The 23,579-nt window shown below is 55.7% G+C and overlaps 1 protein-coding gene across 1 annotated transcript; it reads right to left on the bottom strand.

Moving 5' to 3' along the window:
* Positions 2,645-19,682, bottom strand: LOC100153205 (anomalous homeobox protein). The gene is made up of 9 exons (XM_021072905.1): positions 18,961-19,682; positions 16,563-16,832; positions 14,208-14,335; positions 11,974-12,097; positions 10,828-11,032; positions 10,283-10,403; positions 5,523-5,651; positions 3,766-3,850; positions 2,645-3,545 (listed from the first exon to the last, which is right to left on the bottom strand). Exons 2-9 carry the CDS (start codon positions 16,809-16,811, stop codon positions 3,459-3,461), a joined length of 1,128 nt encoding a protein of 375 aa, XP_020928564.1. The 5' UTR covers positions 16,812-16,832; positions 18,961-19,682; the 3' UTR covers positions 2,645-3,458.

Genomic DNA, 23,579 nt, shown 5'->3' with positions numbered 1-23,579 from the left:
TCTAGGGCCACTTCCCACGGCATATGGAGGTTCCCAGGCTAGGGGCTGAATTGGAGCTGTAGCCGCCGGCCTACGCCAGAGCCACAGCAACGCCAGATCCAAGCCGAGTCTGTGACCTACACCACAGCTCACGACAACACCGGATCCTTAACCCACTGAGCAAGGCCAGGGATCAAACCTGCAACCTCAAACCACTACACCACGATGGGAACTCCAATGTTGTGAGTTTTAAGACAACTACTTCTCAGTGTGTCTATTTACCCTTTCAATGGCATCAACATTGTAACAAAAAAAGGACTGGCACAATTTTCATGAGAGCAAGAACAGGGGGCTGCAGGCCAGTCCCCATGTGCACTTTCTCTCCGCTGGGATGTTTTTCTGGAAAAACTTGAATCTGTAACAAGCACTGCTGTGGGCTGTGAGCAAGGGTACCTTCACACAAAGATGCTTTTGTAAAATACAACCAACCTTCAACAACAAGGGTTCAAACTGATCGTAGGTGATTTTTTTTTTCATAGAAAATACACAATACTATATCATCCAAAGTCAGTTGAATCTGCCAATGTGAGACCAGGGACATGTAAGTGACACCCTTTCTCCACCATGCAGGGGGGCCTTGCCTCAACCTCTCTGCCTCAATGTCAATTGTGCATCCTGATGAAATTCTACCTGAGAAAGGGAAGCTAAACCATGCCACAAAGTCCAAACCAGGGTTCTGTGCCCGCCATGGCTGTGGCATAGGCCTCAACTGCAGCTCCAATTTGAGACCTGGCCCAGGAACTTCCATATGATGCAGGTCCAGTCGTACAAAGAAAAAAAGAATGTATAGCTGAATCACATTGCTGTACAGCAGAAATTGACACAACATTGTAAAACAACTACACTTCAATAAAAAACAAACAGGTTTCCCATTGTGGCTCAGTGGTTAACGAATCCGACTAGGAACCATGAGGTTTCAGGTTCGATCCCTGGCCACGCTCAGTGGGTAAAGGATCCGGCGTTGCCGTGAGCTGTGGTGTAGGTTGCAGACGCGGCTCAGAACTCGAGTTGCTGTGGCTCTGGCGTAGGCTGGTGGCTACAGCTCCAATTCAGCCCCTAGCCTGGGAACCTCCATATGCCGTGGGAAGCGGCCCTAGAAAAGGCAAAAAGATCAAAAAAATTTTTTAAATTAAAAAAAATAAAACACAAACAAAAACCACTGAGGTGTTAGGCCCAGCATGAGATGTGGCTCATCCACAACCACAGGGCCTCTAAGTGTGTCCTCACTCACACTTACAGGTGTCCCCAGGACAGAGTGACACAAGTGAACAGGGTCCCTGACTGGCTGGAAGAGGTGATCCTGCTGTCTGACCCTGGAGGGAGCCCATTCTTCAGTTCCATGAACAAGAACCCAGATCCCGGGAACATCTTTCCAGTAACATGGATGAGGGCGGGTAAAGTGAGGAGCCGGGGGACTCGGTTCTTGAACCGATCGCCACTTGGGGGAACAGGAGGTCATAAAGGTGATGGGACTCATGGTGACTCCATGTACACTGTGAGCCGGGGGCGGGGGGGTTGAGATCCCAGAAAGGGGGTAAAAGAGAGAGTAACATGTTCATGAATTATGAAAATTAAGTACAGATTAGGGAAACATCAGTTAATTAAAGTTTGATGAGACAGGATATCGGCATTGCTTCAAAGCACAACCCCCAAAACATTTACACGAGGAGAAAAAGAGCAGCTTTACGGAGGGGAAGTCTGGGGGGGCAGCGCCCTAACCCGGAGACCGAGGTGGGCACCATCAGTGACTTGGAACAAACTCATGTCCGCCCGGGGGACACAGCAAGGCCCACGCACAGCCTGGGACATACCTTCCAAAATGCGCAGCCCAGGTACAAGGAAACCTCCACATGGCCACGCTGGGGAACACGCCACAGAGGGACCCTCAAGTGTCAAGGTCACGGAGTCCGGGAAGAACTAGGGACCACTCCAAGCTGAGGGACACTGAACGACGTGTCAAGGAAGTGCAGCTCGTGCTGCGGGTGGATCTGGATTCTCTCCCAGTTCAGGGCATCGCTGGGACCACCAACAACTTTCTCGGGGTCTGGCAACTAGGACGCACCAGGACTGGTCTCCCGAGTCTGATGGAGGCCCTGTGGGGTGCAGAATCCCTTGTCCGACGGACACCGGGGGTTCGGGCAGGAACCGATTCTCGAGTGGTTCAAAGCAAGGAAGGTCTTTGTATTCCCCTCTCGACTGTTTGGAAGTTTTCAATGGTTCCAAAGATGGAAAGGCCCGGGCTTTAGGGAACCTAGAATGTGTGTCATGATCCGAGTGCAGGGCCCATCGGTGCCCTGGGTTCTGGCGGTGGAGACAGCACGTGGGGCAGGGAAGCAGTGTGGCTGAGAGCCCCTGGGGGGTGCTGAGCACAAAGGCCCCCCGTGTCTCCTCAGTGTCCCGGGTTCTCAGTGCCCGCCCCTCACACCATCCTCCAGCAGCTACCTGTAGGCGCCCCTCAGTCCTCGGCCTCCCCGACCCTCAGCCCTGAGCGAGTGCACACCTGACTTTGCTCCCTGCTCTGTCACCCCTGTCCTCTAACACGACGGGGGGGGGGTGAGGGTCAAGGGCCCCTTCCCAGAGATGAGGGTCCCTGGGGTCAAGTCAACCCACAAAGGGGAGTCGCAGCCCCCGGGCCCCGGCACCGGTGCGCTCGGCACCTTTGCTCCCACCTCCAGGCAACTCCTTGTTCCTGCAGCAAAACAACCCAGATGAAGGGCAGAGGGCACTGGTGCCCACGCGCTGCTGCTCATACAGCACAGATGCTGGAAAGGGTCCAAGTGTCCAGCCACAGGGATGCGGGCTCAGCGCACCCCCGCCGCGAAACGCTGGCCAGGCCCGAGACGGGCAGGCGTCCGGGACAGTGACGTGAGCCAAGGGGAGCTCAGAACATTAACCTTTACTTTAACTGTCAGAACATCTGCTCGGCAAACACCACACATCCCAACGAGAGGGGAAGCTGCCCTTGACCGGCCCTCCCCAGGCCCGCGCGCCTGTGCGGAAGCCTCAGACACAAAGGGCAAAGGCCACCCACTCCTCACTCGCCAGGCCCACAGACAGGCCTGGCCTTGTCACAGGACAGGTGGCAGCAGGGAGAGCAGCAGCCTCCTCCCTGCAGCACGGCCTCCACTGCCCAGCCTGCCCGGGAGCCTGACCGCGAACTGCTGCTGCCTGAGCACAAGGACCCCCCACCCCTGACCTCCGACCTCAGGCTCCTTTCTCAGAGGCTTCCTCCCATATGGGGAGTTGCCCGCCAAACCATTCAACAGGCCAGGGGGCCCAGCAGTTCTCAGTGCTTCTCGGCGACACCCCCGGGGGACCCTGGGGACATCCTTCTTCAGTAGGGAGCAAGCTCTGTGACGGGTGCTGCCAGGTGTCCACGCCTGCTCCCCTGGGGCACCGGCCAGCCTCCAGAGGGCAGCTCAGCCCAGGCTGCCCCCTGAAAGCTCCAGGAGCATCCTGGCTCCCCAGAAGGTGTCATCGGAGGCCTGGGCGTCGGGCCACTGCACCTGGAAAGCCAACAGCACGTCACAGTCGAGGCACCGCCTGCTGGCTCTGCCCTCAGGAAGAACCTGCCCCATGACACCCGCCCCAGGCCTCGAGCCACTGGGGTCCATCCTCCAGCTATCCCTGCCCCACTGCACCTCTGCCCATTTTCTTCGCCCCAAAGGCACACGCTGAGGGACCAGGAGTTAGGAGGAAAAGCCTGTACCTCACAGGAGGCCTCACCTGGCTGGAAGGCAGGGGCTGGCTCAGCTCCACGGTGGGCAGGGGGCCGGCGAAGGCAGGCGGGGCCAGGGCCAGCTCTGGGGGGCTGGAAGAGGGATGGGTCAGGACAGGCTCCTTAGGGTCCCACCATCTACCCTGAGCAACAGGCCCTGAGAGCTCTCTGCCTGTCAGAAGCCCTTCCCGGGGCTGCGTGCTCATCAGGAACAGCCCCCTCCCGCAGGGCCCTCAGGTGCCCAGGGGGCTGGAGGGGCCTGGACCACACCTGGAGCAGGTGGCTCAGGTGGGCAGCGAGGACATTAGAGGGGCTCACAGTTGGAAGGTGGGGGCAGAGATGTGAGATGTGAGATGTGAAGGATGAGAAGGTCTCAAGAAGGGGCAGGCCGAGTGCAAAGGCATCAGGAGGCCCTTAGGACCAGAGCAGGGGGGCGGGGGTCAAGGGCAGCCACTCGGGACCCCGGTCCTGCAGTTTCTTAGTCAGACCTCACCCGCCTGGGATTCTGGGCATTCCGTTCCTGGGTGTACACGCACCAGAGACACCAAGGTAAAAGTGCAGGCTGCCTGTGTCCCGAAGGACCCTAGCAGGCCGGAAACAGGAGCCCCCCCAATGCCCCCCAACAGGTGAGGACCAGGGCGCAGCAGTGAAGGGGAGGGCACTGCCCAGACACAGGAGGCTCAGGTTTTGACGAGGTCAGGCTGGACAAGGAGGCTGACTCCAGGAGCAGATGCTGTTGGAACGTCATGGAGATGGCATTCTCAAAAGCACAGCCAAAGAAGGCAGAGCCCTGGTCCTGGGGTCGGGGGTGGAGGCGGGTGGGAACAGTCTTGGGGCCCAGGACCTGCAGCCTGGTTCTAGTTCGTGGGGATACGGAAGCCACGCTCAGAAACCTTTCATCTGCACCATCGAAACACGTGGCTTTCCCTTATGCCAACTGCACCCCAAGGAAGCTGTTGCTAAAGGAACCAGGCGGTCAGGGCAGAGCAGAGATGGGCTGGGCATCGAGGCCAGGGCTGAGTCGGCCGGTGGGGAGGCCTAGATGCAAGGAGAGGCCGAGGGGCTGCTCTGCCCACGTGGCTCCCAGCATAGATGGAAAAGTGAGTCCCCGGTGTGCACTGCAGCTTCGCACCATCCGGCTGTTCCCACAAGGAACAGAGCCTGTGACTTGGGGAGCTGCTCCCTTCTCTCCCACGTCTCCCTGTAATTCCGCCCTCACTGGGCACACGGCCCCCAGCTCCCAGGTTACAGAGGCCCCAAACGCAGGGCGCCCAGTCCTGCGGCCTCCGTGGCAGATTCCCTCCCCTGAGGACCCCGGCCTGCCTCGCCCTCCTCTGAGGCTGTCAGTGCAGCTGTCACGGCCCCCAGGGCCCCGGCCACAGCCTCAGCACTAGGCTGTCCTGTTGAAAACTGCACTTTGGATATAAAACCGGGGTCTTGATGTTGCTCAGAAACTAAAGCAGACCCTGTCCGGGGAACAAAAATGCCCGGAAGGGGCTGCCAAGGCCCTGGGGGACTGTGGGGAAGCGTTGAGGCCCCGGGCACCGTCTCCAGAACGGATGCCCCCAAGTCCGCCCATGCTTCCAGACGTTCTTCTGTCTGAGGGAAAAACTACCACCTTCTTTTGGCAGGTGGAGGGGTGTTGCAGTTTCCAGAAAACCCTAGGAGAGGACGTGAACCACACAGCTGGGTGCGGAGAATCCACCGACCATACACGACCCCTCCATGCCCAAGGAAGCGGCACCCGCCCGGCTCTGCAGCTTACCTCTGGGTGAGCAGGAAGCCGCTCGCCTGCAATGGGGGCTGTGTCACCAGGAAGCCATCTGGCTGCCCTCCTGCCTGGCCACCGTGGGTGCCAGGGCCCTCCTCTTGGCCCGCATTCGCGGGGCTGCCGCTGGGAGGCTCAGCCAATCCTGCACAGGAGGAAAGGCACAGCCAGTGCTGGGAGAAGGGACCAGGGCCCATGTGGCACAACCCAGACAGTGGAGAGGCCACGGGCAGCCTTCAGCCCAGGGTCTCAGCTCCCTCCCTGAGCAAAGAACAGCTACCACCGTTGATCTCAGTGGCCTCTCCAGGCTTCCAAAGACCCACCTGGTCAACCTCTGCAGACATCACATCTGCGCTGTCACCTTGGACCCGTGCCCAGGGCTCAGCCTCCAGATCTGCCCACCCCGCTGCCATCCCGAGGACAGACCCCGGGGTCACTTCCTGAGTGGCTGCCCTGTGGTTCACTTGATGCTGTGGCCCCTGCTCCGGGCAGTCCCCCCCTCCGCCCCTGCCTTGGCCTGGGGTTTCAGCAGGACCTCACTGGCCTGTGACGTGTCCCTTCCTTACCTCGCCCATTCTGTCTACTTAACACCTTTCAGAAAATCTCTTGGTGCCTTTCACTCTCAAAGGCAAGTCACTGTGGACGTGACCAGTCCTGGGGCGACCGACTGCAAAATGAACTAAGAGGGAAGGTCCGCTTCTGCCCTAAGTCCATCCCGGGGGAGCACTGGCAGGAGTCCCTGACTCAGACCCCACACAACAGCCTCCCTCCTGTCTGCCGGCCGCCCATCCTCCCTAACCGAGTGCATCACGATTCCACCTCCACTCTCTGCCGCTTCCTCTTTCCCGCAGAACTTACAAGGGCCTCTGAGCTCCATGAAATGGGGGTACTCTGAACACTTCTAGGTCAGTGGTTATACCCTCTTCCTCTAAGAGAAGAGACATCCAAACGCCAAGCCCAGAACAAAGGGCACGTCCTGGGAAGGGGACGTGGCAGGTGGGAGGCGTCCACCTTCTGCAGACACAGGGCACAGGTCCCACGGTGCTGGGGTGTCTGAGGGGACGCGGGGCGTTGGTGGGGGCCAAGGACCCTGAGGAGCTCCCTGGGACAGAAGGAAAGCCAGGTGGCATCCTGGGTTCAGGCGGTGAGCTGGGAGCTCGCCCATCCCCAGAGGACAGCGCCCTCCCGTGTGCTGGACACGGTGTGCAGACCAGCTCCCTCATCCCAGCCTGAGGGTGGTCACTGCCCCCCTGACTCAGCCTCATGAGTAAGAAGGACACGCAAAGGGGAGTCTTGGGAAGGACAGACAGATCTGATCAGACAGAAAAGCTGCCTCACACAAATGATTCTCTGGGCTCTCCCTGTTTCAGGCTCCTTCTCCTCCATGATCGTTCCATGATCCCAACATTCCCTCCCATCAAGCCACAAAGTGAGTTTTCTGAAGTTGCTAATTCGGATCCTCAGAGAAACACAAGATATCAGACCTATAAAAACTAACAGGATGTAAGAAGGAAGGACATCAGATATGAGAAGAGACAGCTTGGAGTTCTCTTAATATAAACAACAAAATAAATCATCACGAAGTTCCCTTGTGGTGCAGTGGTTTAAGGATTCTGCCTTGTCCCTGCAGCAGCTCTGGTAGCAGCTATGATGCAGCCTTGATCCCTGGCCCAGGAACTTCCACGTGCTGCAGAAGTAGCCAACAAAAGAAAAGAAAAGATCAGAAGACGGATTTTCAGACAAAAGCACATACAAGGAAAAAGTATCTTTTGAAAGGCAAGCATCTGGGGAGACTGCTTCAGGATTTCCAACATCCAAGTAACATCTGTGCTCTAAAGAGAGAACTGCAGGCAGGAAATTATCAAAGAATAATCCAAAAAATGCCCAGAGCTTAAAGAAGAACTTGTTCTCTGGTTCCTTAAGTTGAAAGGCTTAACAACAAAGTGAATGCAAGAGACTCAGACCTACGGCCATCATTGTGCAAGTGCAGAAACACCAAGACTTAAAAAGCAAAAAGCTCCAAGAAAGGAAAAGTACATAAACATCAGAAGGACATTCTTACTTGAAAGGTCAACACTGAACGCTGCAATGGTATCTTGCTTAGAATTTTCTAAGGGAAAAAGTTAAACTCAGAATTCTGTCCCTGACAAGCTGTTAATCAAATGTGAGGCAGATGAAAGACAATGTCAGGAGATGCCTGGAAGCAGAAAATTTACCTCAAAGGCACCGTTTCTTGTAAAGTTAACTGAAGACTTTCTCTAGCACAAGGAGAGTCAAGACAGAAAGAACAAGACCTGCCACTCAGGAAACACTGAGGCAAACCCAGGGAAGCAATGAAAGGAAGGCCCTGGGAGGACGGCTCCACCCAGGCCTAGGGGGCAGCCCTCGGATGGGAACAGGGAGGGCAGCTCCCAGCAGCCAGTCTTCAGAGGCATCCCTTGAAACACTGGCAGAAGCCCAGACTTCTGCAAAAGCAGGCAACATAAGGGAAAAGAAGACAACGAGAAACTCCAGGACAACGTATATAACCACAGAAGACTAAGAAATTTAGGGGACAAGCTGGGATGTCACAAGATTCTGTGGTGCTTGGTGGGCAAAATACATACGTGAATGCATACCCTTTAAAGGAATTTATAGCTACAATTAGAACTAAGAAGAAAGTAGGACAAGAGCGGAGGAGCAGTAGGGGTCTGAGCTGCTCTGCCCTCCTCTGCTGCAGCAGATGGGGACAAGGTAGTTATGGGGACTGGCGTGCAGAGTGTAGGGGTGGCAGCCAGTTGGCTGCATTTTAACTCTTTCCTCAATACCTTTTTTTTTGGGGGGGGGTCATGTGCACATTTTCTTTTGCAAACAAAAATAAGTGAGAAATTTCTGGGCTGTTTGTGGGAAGAGCCTCTGTTGCAGCTGTACCAGTTTAGGGTCTAATCAAAGACACGAGAGTCAAGCTGAAAGTCCTGGCCCTTGAGACACAAACAGGTGCAGCATTTGACAGAGAGACACGAGGTCTGTCTGGAATGACCCACCCGTGGGGCTGGGCTCACCCAGAGCGGCAGGAGTGGCCACAGCAGCGTCAGGAGGGTGTGTGGTGAAGTTCAGCCCGGGATCGTGGACCAGCTGCCCGGTCTGGAAGGAAACTTCCTTGGAGGACACCAGTGCGAGGGACATCAGCCAGGACTCGGGGGCGGCCAGTGAGGGGTCCAGCACGTCACTGCCCGCAGCCAGAGGGCAGAGTCCAAGGCCAGGGCAGACAGGGGGGACAGCGGCCAGATGGAAGCCAGGCCCCTCCGGGTACATCTCACCAGGCTGCAGAGACCTGGAAACACAGCGAACACCATCCCCCGGTGGGCAGAGGTCCCTCCCGCATCAGGCTGAGGTCGGGGGCCTGGGAGGAGATTCCAGCCCACCTCAGGAATTTGGGCTCCCAACTCAACTCAGCCACCGATGGCCGTGGAATCCACCAGGGGCCCAGTCGCACTGCCTTCACAGTGCTCCCAGGGGTTGCTAGGGTTCCAAGGACACAAACATACAACTGCTGCAAACCTGAGACACTACCGGTTTGTTTCCAAGGGCCTTCAATGAAGCACTGCTGCACAGCACTGGAAGCTAAACGTGAGTAAGAAGAGCCTAACAGTTGAGTGACTAGATGAGGTGGACTTAAAGGAATATTAGGCAGTAGTTTAAAATCTAAAGAATGACCATCAACAGGAGTTCCCATGGGGGCTCAGTGGTAACGAGGCCAACTAAGATCCATGAAGATGCAGGTTTGATCCCTGGCCTCACTCATCAGGTTAAGGTCAGGGTACTGCTGTGAGCTGTGGTGTAGGTTGCAGACAGGGGTCTGATCCTGCATTGTTGTGGCTGTGGCATAGGCAGGCAGCGGTAGCTAGAATTCAACCCCCAGCCTGGGAACCTTCATGTGCCACAGGTGCAGCCATAAACAAAGACAAAACAAATTGAAAATCGTCATAAGAAAGAATGACTATTCCACAAATGCTCACTGGTCTCAGATGGTGCTCCTGACCACCGGTTAATAACTGCCCACCCCCATCATCTGTGCAACAACCTGCATGGCAGGTCCGATCACTCTCCCATGACACAGATGAGAAAAATCACGACACCAAGACATCATGGAACCTGCCTGAGGTCACAACTGGCAGTGACGGCCTGGATGTGAAGTGCCAGCCCAGGCAGTGTCATGAGAGGTGTTGATGACATAAGGGTAAATGGAAGAGGGGGGCACAGCTGGATGGTTCCACTGACGGTTGCTCTGACGGCTGGTGTTGCTGGCGGCCCTCACCCTCCTCATCCTCAGGGCAGTTGGTACAGCATGCTGGGAGGAGCAACAGGCTGAGGGAGAGGGCCTGGACAGTGCCTGATCCGCAGTAGGAACTCAAGAAACGTGGCTAAGCCTAATTCAATGAAATACCAGCCACACCCAAAGCTAGAGAGAAACCATGAGGTCGGCAGGTTTGCCTTTAGGAGGCCGGTCTGCGTGGTTTTCTTCCTTTCTGCTGGGTCGTTGCCCCATTCTCCAAAATGGCTTCACAGTCAGGCTGCGAGTCAGGCTCCAGGGAGCAAGTGTGGGGTCCCTGACCTGGGCGCCTTGCCGGTCACTGCTCTCCCTGCTCTCAGCCATCACTGACCTGGTCCCAGTGCCTGGTCGGCAGGCATTCCCACACCCACTCCAGGCCTGGCTGCCCCTGAGGACAGGGAGCGGACCAGGGAGATGGTCCCATGGCCTAGGTGGATGGCCGTACCTGGGGGCCAGTGACATTGGCACAGCCTCCTCTCTGGAGAAATCTGGGCTCAGGACCAGCGGCTTCCATGGCTCTTGAGGGGTCTGCTGGGTCTGGACAGGCCCACTTTCCTCAGGTGGTGCTGCAAGCCGAAGAGACAGGAGGGGAGGCTGGGGGATGCTCCAAGTGGCAGCCTCTTGCCCAGCAGGTTAGGAGCAGCCAGCCTCCTGGGAAAGGGCGCCACCCAGTGTGCTTTGTGCTTTGATCTGTCTCTGTCTGAACAGCAACCGGTAATTACCAACCCACCACACCTTGAATTCTGGTGCTCAGCTCACTGTGCACTGACCCCTGGCCCTGGTCACAGAGTAACTGCTAACCGCAAATCCCTGCTGCAGCCCCACCTGGGCTTAGCCTCAGCTTCAGGGACCTCGCTTCCTACAGGGTGAAGTCCTGAATTTGCAGACTGGGGAGTGGGGTGGAGGGTGGGGGGCGGTGAGTGGTTCTGTGACCGGTGACCCTACCTGGGCCTAGCCCTGGACACAGGCTTAGTGCGAGGGGCCACTCACCTGAGCCCTGAGGCCTGTCCAAGCTCCCAAGGCCAAGGTGGGGGTGGTCTGCAGGCTGGGAACCCGCTTCCTTCGCCCTCGGGTCCTTGGCTGCTTCCTGTGCCGGCGCCCCGCGCTGTGCAAGGGCCCTCTGGCGCCGCCGGTAATTGGCAAACCAGTTGTAGACCTGCTCGGTGGTCAAGCGCGTCTCCAAGGCCAGGTCCTCCTGCCCCGAAACAACGCGCCGCTAGCCCAGCCCGCTCCGGAGCCAGGACCTACACACCAGGCGGCCCAGACACCAAGCCCCATTCCTCCCTCAGGCCGCCGCCCCGCCTTCGACCATCCAGAGACGGAGCCGCGGGCAGGGCTGCCGAGCAGGACCTTCCCCGAGGCTCTGTCAAGACACTGCCCGCCTGCCCGGGCTGAGAGAACACCGGCCACGCCTGACCCGCGACCAGACACCTGTCCCTCCTCAGCGGCCTGATCCCAGCCACTGCCACCTGCCACAGCAGGGCCCTCTGGGAGGGCCCAGCTGATTGGAAGCGTAAAGAGAAGGGGAGGGGCTATCACCGGGAGAGTCCAGCTGATTGGACGGGGAGGGCAGAAGCTGGGCGGTCAAAGGGAGAGGCCAGGCGACTGGACCAAGAGAAGGAGCCGGGCGATCACTGGAGAATCCAACTGAGTCGACCGGAGCGACGTGAGCACGGGGGCTTTCTGAGCTGTAGTCCTCTCAGTCCTATGCCCTCTGCCTACTCCCAGGGAGATCACCCTTCATCCTGCCTGCTGGAGCCCTGGAGGCAGTGAGGGCTCAGTGGGTATCTCTTGAAGCCGCAGTGGGTGACACACTATGAAGATCCCCATGAGGAAACCAAACCACCCATGTGTGCAGGCTGGACGTTCGTGGGCCGCCAGCCAAGGAGCACGGTCCCCACAGAGTTCAGGAGAGGGAGAGACGACCAGCGCCCTGCAGACGGGCCACCAGGGAGGTGGGGAGGTGTGGCAAAGGGTGCAGGTCAGGCCTCTAAGCCTGATGGTGTCAAATATGGGCGTTCCCCCAAGAGTGGGAGTCCCCCAAGGGTGCATGTCCCGGAAGGGTGGGTGTCCCCCAAGGACAGGGAGGGTCAGCCAAGGGGAGCGTTGCCTGGCCTGGCTAAACTCTGTTCTTACCCGCTCAGCCTTGCTGGGGTTGGTGCTCACGCCCGAGGCAAAGTCCTGCAGCTTCTGGCGAACTTCTCTGGGGAAGTTGCGGCTCTTGAGGCCCTCAGGGCAGAGGGAGGCGGGAGGGGGGTTCCTGGATGGGGACAGGGAAGAGGTGGTTACAGACCCCCTTCTTCTGGATGCACCTCTTGTGCCCCCTTGCTCTCCTCTCACTGGCCACCCTGCTCCACGCTCGGTGCTGTGCTCCTTGGGTCTGTCCCCTGAACAGGGCAGGAGCCGGTGTTGCCTCGGCCCACACTCCACACTCCCCTGCCCCTGGGGTTTCCAGTGCCACTCACTGACCAGTGCCCATGACTGCTGAACCTGGACGATGAGGGTATTGAGGCTGGTTATACTAGTCTCTTTACCGGGTGCATACTGGTATTTTTCCAAAAGAAAAGGTGACATAAAAAAAAAAAAGCACCTATCTGTACAAGATCTGATATCCAAAGGCCCTCTGAACGAATCCCCATGAACTTAAAAAACGTACCTCACACATCCCAGTGGAGCTGGATCCCCCCGCTCCCGGTATCTTCCCCCAGCCTGTCCTCTGCCTCCCAGTGAGTGACCAACGCATTTCAGCCAATCAGGCCAAGAGCCCTAGAGCCTGGCTTTAATCTCTTCACCTCCAACACATCCACACTGCCAGCAAGTCCTCCAAAATCTATCCTGACACAACCATTTCTCAGGCCACGGCCACTCCCAGGAACTCCAAGAACCTCCTGCCTCTGCTCCTGCACTGACCATCTGCTCTAATGCCAACGTCACCCTCCTTATGCCCAGACAACATTGTCCCCGAGCTCAGGCCTCTGCAAGGCTCCTCGGGCCTGTGCGGCAGCCCCCACCACACCAACGGCCAATGCCCACTACTGAGCGCGTCTGTCCACACTCCTTGCCCTGTTTTCTGGGATCTGCTTGGTTTCCTGGTCTACTGTTCATTGTCCACACCCTCGGGCAGCTCCGCGAGAGCAGGGACCCAGGGCCTGTGGCAGCACCCAGCACCCAGGGGCCTCTTCACAAGCACTGCAGGCTGGTCCCCACAGCGTTGTCTCTGCTGCCCCTGCCTCTGGTGGCTCTCAGAAGCTCCAGGGGAGGATGTGCTGCATCCCTGAAGACCTCAAGGGGGGTCAAGTGCCAGGTCTGAGGATAGCCTGGCGGGCACCGTGAGAAGAAATCTGTCCTATCCAAAAGGAATCCTTCTCTTCTTCCACCAGCCAGGCCCCTGGCTCAGCAGTCAGTCACTTGGGCTGTCGGGAGCCCAGAGCCAGGCCTGTGGCCCTTCCCCTTGGGGAACACCCAAGATCAAGAACAAAAGGTCTCGTGGGAGTTCCCGTTGTGGCTCAGCAGGTTACAAACCTGACCAGTATCCACGAGGATGTGGGTTCAAACGCTGGCAGGTCTGAACCCGCATCCTCATGGATACTAAGGATATGGCCTCCCCACAAGGTTGCAGATGTGGCTTGGATCTAGGGTTGCTGTGGCTGTGGTGTAGGCCTGCAGCGGGAGCTCTGATTTGACCCCTAGCCTGGGAGCGTCCATATGCCAAGGGGGCAGCCCTAAAAAGCAAGCAAACGAAAAAAAAATCCTGCCTCTGCATCTCTCTAACAAGTAACCTTGGCCAAGCAACTGCCCTTCCTGTACCTCGTGGTCATCCGAGAATGGTGAAGGTGGTACAGATGACAACTAGGAGCTCGAGTGTTTACTTCGTGCTGCTAATGGCCTGGTGGCGATTATTATTAACATCGCTCAGCAGCTGTCCTGTGCCAGACAAACTTCTAAGCACCTCAGTACCTCATGGGGTGCGGGTGGCACCTTCCTCTTTATCTTTTCTTTAAAAGGTCCCTCAGCCCTGAGGGGTTGTGCTGGGATCAGGCCCGGCCTCCAGGGCACCCCTCCCCCTGGTGGAGAGCGAGGGCAGGGTGCCTGCCCTCTGACTCCCTCCCTGCAGGTCCTGGCTCTTGGGCCCCGGCTCCTGGGAAGGCAGCCTGTCCTTGCCCTGCAGGCACAGGCACAGGCACAGGGGGGCACATGGAGCCAGCCGGCCGAGCAGGAGGTGGTGCAGCTCGGTGTCCCGCCCTGGTCGACCTGGAGCCCATGACCCTCTGACATCACTGCTCATCCGCCTTCTCCTCTCCTGACCTCCTGCCTCTACTGTCTTCAGCCTTTCTGTGGGCTGGATGGCCAGGCCCTGGGGAGGTCCGTACCTCTTTCTGCAGCGGAACTTCTGCACCGGTGTTAGCTCAGCCACACCGAGCCTCTTCCTGAGCAGCTGGTAGTGGATGTCGTTCCAGAGCCGCACCAGCTCAGCGCTGCCCCCAGGCACCCGGCACCCCTGAGGACGAGAGCTGGCTGAGCCCAGAGGCCTGGCTCCTGTCCCCTGGGCCACGTACCACACGGACCACGAGTGGGTGCAGCTCCCTGTCACACCCCAGAGGTGAGGAGCTCAGGTCAGTGACCCGCCCGTGGCCACCGCACACAAGAGGCTGGGCAGAAATGCAGGGCAGGTGTGCAGCCAAAGGCTTGACCCCCACTCCGCCCCTTGCTGGAAGACCCTTCCCTCCCACCAGTCCCATGGGCCCTGGGGCTCAGCGAGCACATTTCTGAGCCCAGGGGATAAGGGCTCCCCGTCTGTGCCAGTGACAGCTACAAGCCAGCGTGAGGTGGGCACATAAGCAGACTCTGGACACGGCCAAGGACACGGGGTGCGGGCCAGCCTCCAATGCAGCCCCTGTGGCCAGGGTGTAGTTCTCACCTTTCACCCCAGTGTTCTCAGGCCCATCCCGGCGAGGGAGGTGCAAGAATCCTTTAGCTTTCTCTTCAAGTGTCAGAAAAGCCCATTTGCCCATTTTCCTGGGCAGAGGCCACAGGTCCCGCCAGGAGGCAGGCAGGGTCCTAGGACACAACCACCAGGGAACCCGGGGGACAAGGGGGACCTTCCCACCGCAGGAGTGGCCCTTGGCAGGAAACGTCCTTTCCTTTCATCCCTCTCAGGTCTCAGAACACATCCCCCTTCAGAGGCATCTCTGGAGCATCCTGACTGAGAGATGGGAGATGTCCATCACCCGCGTCATGCACACACTTTGCCACTGACTCTCCTCCCAGCAGCTGTTACAGCGCCGTGTGCTCACCTTTCATTCCCCCATATTGGAACCCTGAGCCCCCTTAAGTCCCAGGTGTTCTCTTGGGTGTGGGGGATCCTCTAATGAGCAGGACTCAGGCACCCCCACCCCTGGCACCTGCAGTGCCGGAGGGGAGCCTGACAGAACCCAGATGGACCAATAAATTGGTTTTTCTCCTTATGAACGGGGGAAGAGGCCACCCCCGAGAACAAAGGAGGCACTGGCTAGACGGGGTGACACTGACGCAGAAACCAGATGGGTAGGAAGGCACTAGCTACCCCAAGAGCAGGCTCTGGCCTCTGGCAGAGGGAACGGCTTGTGCAAAGGGCAAAAGACAAAGCTCTGTGGCGTCCACAGGGCTTGGGGGAGGGAGGGACACAGAACTGGGAAGAACTGAGTATCTTGAAGGTCAACGCGCAGTGAATGATGCATGGACTGTAATATGGAGTGTAAAGGGGAAGCCAGGCCCCCAGACCTCTTCCTGAAGCCCTCCGAGCCAGCTGTATTTTGGAATTCAGAATTTCTCAGGTTTTAGGAGTTCCCGTCGTGGCGCAGTGGTTAACGAATCCGACTAGAACCATGAGGTTGCGGGTTCGGTCCCTGCCCTTGCTCAGTGGGTTAACCATCCGTCGTTGCCGGGAGCTGTGATATAGGTTGCAGATGCGGCTCGGATCCCGCGTTGCTGTGGCTCTGGCATAGGCCGGTGGCTACAGCTCCGATTCGACCCCTAGCCTGGGAATCTCCATATGCCACGGGAGTGGCCCAAGAAATAGCTAAGGGGAAAAACTGTAATTGTAATGTATACATGTAAGGATAACCTGACCCCCTTGCTGTACAGTGGGAAAAAATAAATAAATAAATAAATTAAAAAAAAAAGAAAACAAACGAACAAACAAACAAACAAAAAAAAGAATTTCTCAGGTTTTAGGTAGTAACCCAGGCGTTGCTACCTTACTTGACCCTACCCCAGTGTCATCTGAGGCAAGTAACATCCTGTATTTAGGTATCGCCGGACATTAAGTGGATAAATAAAGACCCAAAACAGCTTCACACCAGTGCGACTCAGGCTTTGATGTCAAGTGAGTTGAGGTTCAAGGTGCCACCAGAGGAGTGACAAAGATACTTGTGGTTTCAGAGATCCTGAATGCAGACCCCCAGATGAGGGACTGAGACCTTGGGTCTCTCTGACTGTCTTGGCTAATTGAGACACCAACTCTCCCAGCCAGGACCACTATTCCAGGACCACTGGGATGTAACAACGGGATAGTTTGCTCTTAGGTTACCAAATGACTTGGAACTTAGTGCCACGAGAGCTTGTCATCCCGGCTTGGTTTAGAGGCCCCCTTCCCAAGGCCTTGCTGACTTCTGGGCATCTCCATGGGGCTGGGGATGGTAGTGGCTGCTGCCCCTCTTTCCGCACCCCCTGAGCCCCAGTCCTACCTCCAGCAGCCGGCAGGCGGCCTGGTGCTGCTCCTGCTGGGCCAGCGCGCGGGCACATACCAGGGCCACGTCCGCGTGGTCCAGGAGGTACAGGCGGAGCTGGCTGTCCAGCACGGCTGAGACCAAAGGCTGCACCTGCTCGGGGTCGTCCTGGAGGTCCCGGCACAGCCTGCCTGCGAGGGTCACCAGCTCCGCCAAGGGCGGGCCAGCGCCCCCGCTGCCCCTCAGCAGCTGCAGGAAGCTCTGCATCCTTGGTCGGGTAGGTGGCCCCTGCAAACAAGAGGACAGTCAGGACCATGGCCCACACTGACCACGGGCTGACTGCCCATCAGTCCTCAGACCTACACGGCGGGGCCTCTCCTGCCACAGGTCCTCCTGCGAATGAGGAGAGAAGTGCCTGCCAGGTCCCTTTTAGTCCCCAAACAATCCAGACCTTGGCTGTGCACCAAGACCCAGCTGGGTGATATTGCTGCAAGAGTTCACCTCCGGCCTCAGGACCTTCCTGTCTGTTTCCCAGGGGGCCCCATCTCCTCCCCTCTTGCACCCCCACACCCCACTTCTCACACACTCTGTTACTGAGTTCCTTTTGCTCCTTCCCCGGGCTCAGTGGTGCAGGGCCCCCTGAATTGGGGTGTCAGATTCCCCCAGCATCTGCCAGATGAAGGTCAAGGCCTCTCAGAGCAGGTGGGCAGACGACCTTTACACTCCTGGGAAGGGGAGTCAAGGGGCCACTGGGGAAGGATCAGCAAAAAATTTTTTTGGTCTTTTTTCCTTTTAGGGCTGCACCCGCAGCATATGGAGGTTCCCAGGCTAGGGGTCCAATTGGAGCTGTAGCCGCCGGCCTACACTAGAGCCACAGCAATGCCAGATCCAAGCTGAGTCTGCAACCTACACTGCAGCTCACGGCAATGGCGGATCCTTAACCCACTGAGCGAGGGCAGGGATTGAACCTACAACCTCATGGTTCCTAGTTGGATTCGTTTCCACTGCGCCATGACAGGAACTCCCATTTTTTTTTTTTAATTTGGTTTTAACTATTTTAATTTTGGAAAAAAAAAAACCATTTTTGAAAACCACAAAGATTTTAAGGTTGCCCTAATCCAACCAATTAATCAAAGAAGAAAGGGAAGGGAAGAAGGATAGAAAAAAGGAAGGATAGAAAGGCGGGAGAGAAGAACCTGCACAAAGGGATGAACACGGGCCCACCTCGCTGGCCCAGCACTCACAGCCCTGCAGCCAGGTGAGGACAGAGGCTGAGAGAGTCAAGGTGACTTGTAAAGGCCAGAGGGTCAGGGTCCTGGCAGGCTGGCTGGCTGCGGCAGAAGGGGGTGTGTTTTGGGGGGGAAGTTATGGTGTGGGGGCTGCCACTGATCTTTAAGCCCCAAAGCCCCCTCTGCTGTCTTCTATCCACTCTGTCCTCCCAGCCCCCACAAAAAACGAAGAGCTCCAGTGACCTGGATGGATGCTTTTGAATTTCTTTTGTACAAACTGTGTAAACAAAGATGAAGTTTTCACAGCAGAGAGGCGCCGCAGACACAAATCCTAGTCTCTGTGGGGCCCAGTGAAGTACCCGAAGTACCCGGGGAAGGAAGCGGCCCTAACTCGAGGCAGCACCTCCCCAGCCCAGGGCGTTCAGGCAGCTTGCGCGCGTGGTCACTTTGTCAGACATTAACCTTCAGGCCTGTGTTCACAGCTGCCCATCCTTCCGTGGAACACACTCCTGGAAGCGAGGCTCAGGAGATGCTGCCAACTTGTTTTCCTCGCAGGGTATGAGGATCTGCAGAGAGTTCCTGTGCTCCTGGTGGAGGGTCTGGCCTGTTTCCAGCTCTTTCTGCCCTGCACCGCCTCCAGGACGCCCACCAAGGGCCATGCTCTTCTCTGTGCTGCCCCTTTCAGGCTTAGTGTCTTGTCACTTGTCTTGTCACCAACGATAGTGTCTTCTCACCAGGTCCCGCCCCAGAGCCCTGCTTTCTTCCTGTCGTGATTAGCCGGAGACCCCTGACCTCCAATCCCTCGAGGGACCCCGGGTTTCCTCCAGCGCCCACTATCCTCCCAGATCCAGGAAGGGCGGGAAGGGGGCTAAGGGCCGCATTCACGAGGATAAGTCCTGGAGTTCTGGGAGGAAGTGGTTTCTGGGGGCACCCCAAACACTGAGGGGATGGAGCGGGCAGGGGGCTTTGCTGCACGTCCTGCTTGACACCCTCTGCCCGGCTGTGGCCCTGCGTCCCTGTTATCTTTCGTGGTATCACGGGGTATACGGTGCCCTGTGCCTGGTATCTTTCGTTTATCATGGCTCCGAGATAGCTCCCAGGCTGCCCACCCAGCACCCCTGACTCAATCACTCTGGCTTGGACGCCCCCATTCTCACCTCCTCCCAGATGCTCCCCAATTCACTCACCTTTACCTGGATACCCCTGGGACTCTCTCAATAGGCGCAGGTCCAGCTCAGCCTTCCTTGCTTGGTGTGCTTGTGTTCCCCCAACACCTCCTGGCAGGCAGCAGCGAATGCGATGAAGCTACAAAGTATCGAGGCCTCAGCCAATCCCTGCAATGGCCCCACCCCACGACCTGGACCTGTGCCCCGCCACCCCTGGATTCCCTACATAGGTGGGGGTGTCTGGAGATCTGCCTGTATTTATGGGGGTTCTTGTGGTTTTGGTTCTTTGTGAGTCAAGAGGTTCTGGGGGTCCGTGGAATCCAGGGATCTGGTCAAGAGTCCAGGGGGTGGAATGAGGGGAATTTGAGGCGCCATCAGGACTGGCTCTGCATGCCCTCAGGCCCCGGATGGAGTGGAGCTGGGATCCTGGGGGCCATGAGCTGTAGTGGAGAGGGCGCCACGACCCCCACCCCCTGCTGTAGGAGGAAGCTTTGACCCTGGAGTAACCCCACGCCATCGCCCTGGTGCGCTGCAGAGTCAAAGCCCAGCTGGGCTCACAGCCTATGCAGCGAACACTCCAGGCCCTCATGTTGCTGGTCAAGATCCCCACACTCAGCCTGGCCCCTGGGAGAGGGGTGCCTTCAAGGAGAGGGCCTCTCCGCAGAGGACCCTGCAGATCCCATGCTGGGACGACCCCCAGCATCCTGGGCTCGCAACCCTGCGCAAGGTGGAGAGGACTTCACAATCCTGGGGTCTAGAGGGCGGGTTCTCCTTCACCCTGGTCAGCTACGCAGGAGAAACTGCTGAGCTGCCATCGTCTTGGCGGGACGCTGACCTCATCCCACGCAGTTTAGCTGTATTACTTGTTTGGCACATCAAGCAGGGAAGAAGCTCTAGAGATGAGACCAGGAAGAGTTCACGTTGGTTGGGTTTTGTTTTTTTGTTCTCCTTTGGCATTCAGAGTTTCCCCGGTCAGGGACTGACCCATGCCACAGCAGTGACAATGGCAAATCCTTAATCTACCAAGCCACCAGAGAACTCCCCAAGTTGGTTTTAAAAGGCTGGTCAGGGTAAAAATTCTCTGACATCAAAGCTTATGCCTACACTCATGCAAAAGCCTTCGGCAGAAAGAGAAATATTTTGGCATTTGCTCCCATGAAAATCTAGAAACAATTCAAGAGTCTGGTGGAAGATTTGCTAAATAAATCCCACTTCAGAAGAGGCTGGGCTCCTGGAAGGCAATTAGGAGTTGTGCAGAGGAAGAACGCTTCCTGACCAGACTAGTGATCATGATACATTGTACAATAAAAACGACCTGTTACAAAATGGTGGGATATGAGCCCATTTGAAAAGTACAGACATAAAATATATGTGCCACATTGTTAAACCCTAGTTGCCACCAGGCCACGGCATTATGACTTTGTCTCATTTTTCTATTCTGCTTTTCAATTTTTATAAAAAAGATTATCTCTGTTTTCTGCTTTTTAAGGTTCTTTTTCAAGAAGTGAAAGAAAAAACACAGACAGCAGGGCTGAGGGGAGCCATCCCCAGCCACCAAGTGTCCTAAGGCAGAAGCAACCCTGCCAGGGAAATTCGAGGATTGGGCAGCAAATCTTCCCACTGTGGGGATGCAGTCACAGGTCTTTCTCTGGGGCACCCTAAGTGCTCCATGAGAATATTCCCAATTTCTCTCTACCCACTAGCACAAATGAATCTAAACCATCAGCAGAACCCAAAATGTCTATATTCTTCAATTAAATGTAACTCAAATTTTATGATTCTAATTCATTGTTATAAAATCAGGTACTTTTTTGGGTTGCTAGGTAAGACGTTTACAAATACTGCCTTATTAGAGCCTCTCAAGGCTCCTTGAGCAAGAGTTATGTTCTCTTGTTACTGATAAGAAAATAAATAGGTCCACTGAATTTTATTTATTTATTTATTGTCTTTTTAGGGCCACATCCACGGCATAAGGAGGTTCCCAGGCTAGGGGTCCAATCGGAGCTGTAGCCGGCAGCCTACGCCACAGCCACAGCCACATCAGATCTGAGCCGCGTCTTCAACCTACACCACAGCTCATGGCAATGCCAGATCCTTAACCCACTGACTGAGGCCAGGGATTGAACCTGCAATCTCATGGTTCCTAGTTGGATTCGTTTCCTGCTGTGCCATGACGGGAACTCCAGGTCCAGTGAATTTTAAACCACTTTCCAGAGGCCCTCCACCAATAAGCACTGTCAGACACAAAAATATACACTCTTAACATAAGCATATAACAATTTTAAGTATTCTAATGAGGCAAATTGTTCATAAGATTCACTTGTAATAGAGGTCTAATCCTCCTACAAAAGGTAGGCCAAAATGTCATTGTAAGAAACTTTTGGCAGGAAAAAAAGCTTTGTGCAGGAAAGGATTCTCTGCACTAGGCACCCTTTTGTCTTGGTCGCTAACCTTGAACCAGGCACCCCCATGTCCTAATCATCTCTGTCCCTAACAAGTCTTTCACATCTTTTGATCACACAATACTTTGCCTAACTCGTTGGTTCTTCCCATAGATCAAAGTAGACATGAAAAATAAGTAATTAACAGATGACCAGGTTTCTTCCCTGGCTTCCCCTCCAATGATCTCTCAAACAGTGTCATCAAGGTGGCATCTACAGAAAGATCAGGAGGAGGCCACAAGGCTGCATGGGGGGGGCACAACAACCTGACCCCACCCCCCTCAACGATTAACTGAGATGACTTCCCTGATTCCCTTTAAAAACTTTCATGGCCAAGCAGAATCTTGGGAGGGGGGTTGAGGGGCATGCAGAGTCCACTATCTTTCTGGATTGGGGGCATGGGGATGGAAACCGTGCTTCCTGTCACATCAGTGAGTACTGGTTTTGTGAGCTGTGAGCCACAGGACCCATCTCAAAAACGTAGTTATCCACAACCCACTGTACACAGAGGCTGCTTCTCTCCTGTTCCGTGTGCTCTAATCTGAAATGCAGTCATTACCGCATGACACATTCTAAGGCATATTTCCCTGTTATTTCCTATTTTCTCTTCACTCTGGACCCAGACTACCTGGGGCGGATTTCCCATCAACTACTTCAAAGCTGTTGGACTTTAGACAAGTTCCTCATGCTCTCTGTACCTTCTCTCTTCTTTGGTCAAGTTTATTACTTGTAATAACAGCACTTCTTCCCTCACTGAATTGAGATAATTAAATGTGTCAAGAGTCAACACGTTCAGTCTTCCTCTTCATCATTTTGTTTTTTATCTACACTGTTCATCTTTAACACAGTCAAAATCTGGTCACTTTCCCCTTATGACTTCTTCTCAGAAATTCCCTGGCCATTCATGTACTTTCATCCACAATGACTAGCTGAACACGTTTTTTTAAAAAAATCCCTGATCCACAGAAGCCTGGAAGCCCAGGTGGATCAGCCTCCTGGGAACCGCTTCTTCACCCTGAGCCCCCTATTCCTTCCAGGAAACTATCTTCATCACCAAGGTTCCCCTGAAGGAGTTCCTGCCCAACCTGCCCAAACCCAGGGAAGGGCCTTCCACATGTTGGCTGTGTGTCTTGCACACTGGCGGTGCTTATAGCTGTTGGAGACCAGCCCTTTGGCCCCTTTGTTGGGCTCACAGACCTGCAGGAACAGCTCCTCTGGGGAACACCCTGGGAAACAGGTGCCTGACAGGACCGGAGGGGTATGTGACCTCCTGGGCAGAATGCTGTGAAGGACCCTGGGCGCTTCCACAAGAGCGTGAAAGAGTGATTGGCTGGCCTTCCTTTCTTGGAAGATGGAGGCAGGAACAGGAAAACCCTTCCACATTCTGCCCCAGAGGTGCTGGAAACTCCTTTTTTCCTTTTCTGTGCTAGAGGCAATTCAGGCTAAAGACCTGCCGGAAGGCTGGAGCCAGCTTCTTCATCATCACAGTGGGTGCTAGCTTCACCACTCAGGGCAAGGAACCAGCAGGTGGGTGCTTAACATACCCCCGCAGTCTGGATCTCTAAGGCCCCAGAAGGAGTGCTCTATCTTCCAATAAGGCTGGATTAGGGTGAGGCAGGTGGGGAATCAAAAAACTCAGTAATGGAGTTCCTGTCATGGCGCAGCGGAAACAAATCCGACTAGGAACCAAGAGGTTTCGGGTTTGATCCCTGGGCTTGATCAATGGGTTAAGGATCTGGCATGGCTGTGGCATAGGCCGGCGGCTATAGCTCCAATTAGATCCCTAGCCTGGGAACCTCCATATGCGTGGAGGCAGCCCTTAAAAAAAAAAAAAGAAAAAAAGACAAAAAACTCAGTAATAAGAGAAACATTTTAATGCAATATTTTTGAAAATCACTTTTTTGGGCAGAGAATCCATGATGAATATATATTTTTTTAAATGTCAAAGACAAGATGAGTTTACTGATTTTTCCTTGCTTCCGGCTCACAGGTAGCTGAGCCCTGGCGCTGTGCCCAAACAAGGCCCACTTCACCTGCTAAAACCTTCTTTCCCTCTGGTGGCAGGTCAGGTGCAGGGAGGAAGGGGGACTCAAAAACCCATGGATTGTTTACTGATCTTCCTGCGAAGTGGGAACTTTGCCATTATTCCCAAATTAGAAGACATCCTCCAGAAAGGTCAAGTCAGTGGTCTAGAGTCAC

The sequence above is a fragment of the Sus scrofa genome, chromosome 14 (assembly GCF_000003025.6).
Source record: "Sus scrofa isolate TJ Tabasco breed Duroc chromosome 14, Sscrofa11.1, whole genome shotgun sequence".
NCBI classification, from domain to species: Eukaryota; Metazoa; Chordata; class Mammalia; order Artiodactyla; family Suidae; genus Sus; species Sus scrofa.
This window is presented reverse-complemented; position numbering and strand designations above follow the sequence as displayed.

What these genes read in the sequence shown, in the direction of transcription:
- LOC100153205 (XM_021072905.1), bottom strand. Translation starts at nt 16,811, where the DNA reads ATGCAGAGCTTCCTGCAGCTGCTGAGGGGCAGCGGGGGCGCTGGCCCG. An exon ending in CCGCCTGCCGGCTGCTGGAG is followed by an intron (nt 14,336 to 16,562) that starts GTAGGACTGGGG and finishes TCTCGTCCTCAG; the next exon opens with GGGTGCCGGGTGCCTGGGGG. An exon ending in CCAATGTCACTGGCCCCCAG is followed by an intron (nt 5,652 to 10,282) that starts GTACGGCCATCC and finishes TGAGCCTCCCAG; the next exon opens with CGGCAGCCCCGCGAATGCGG.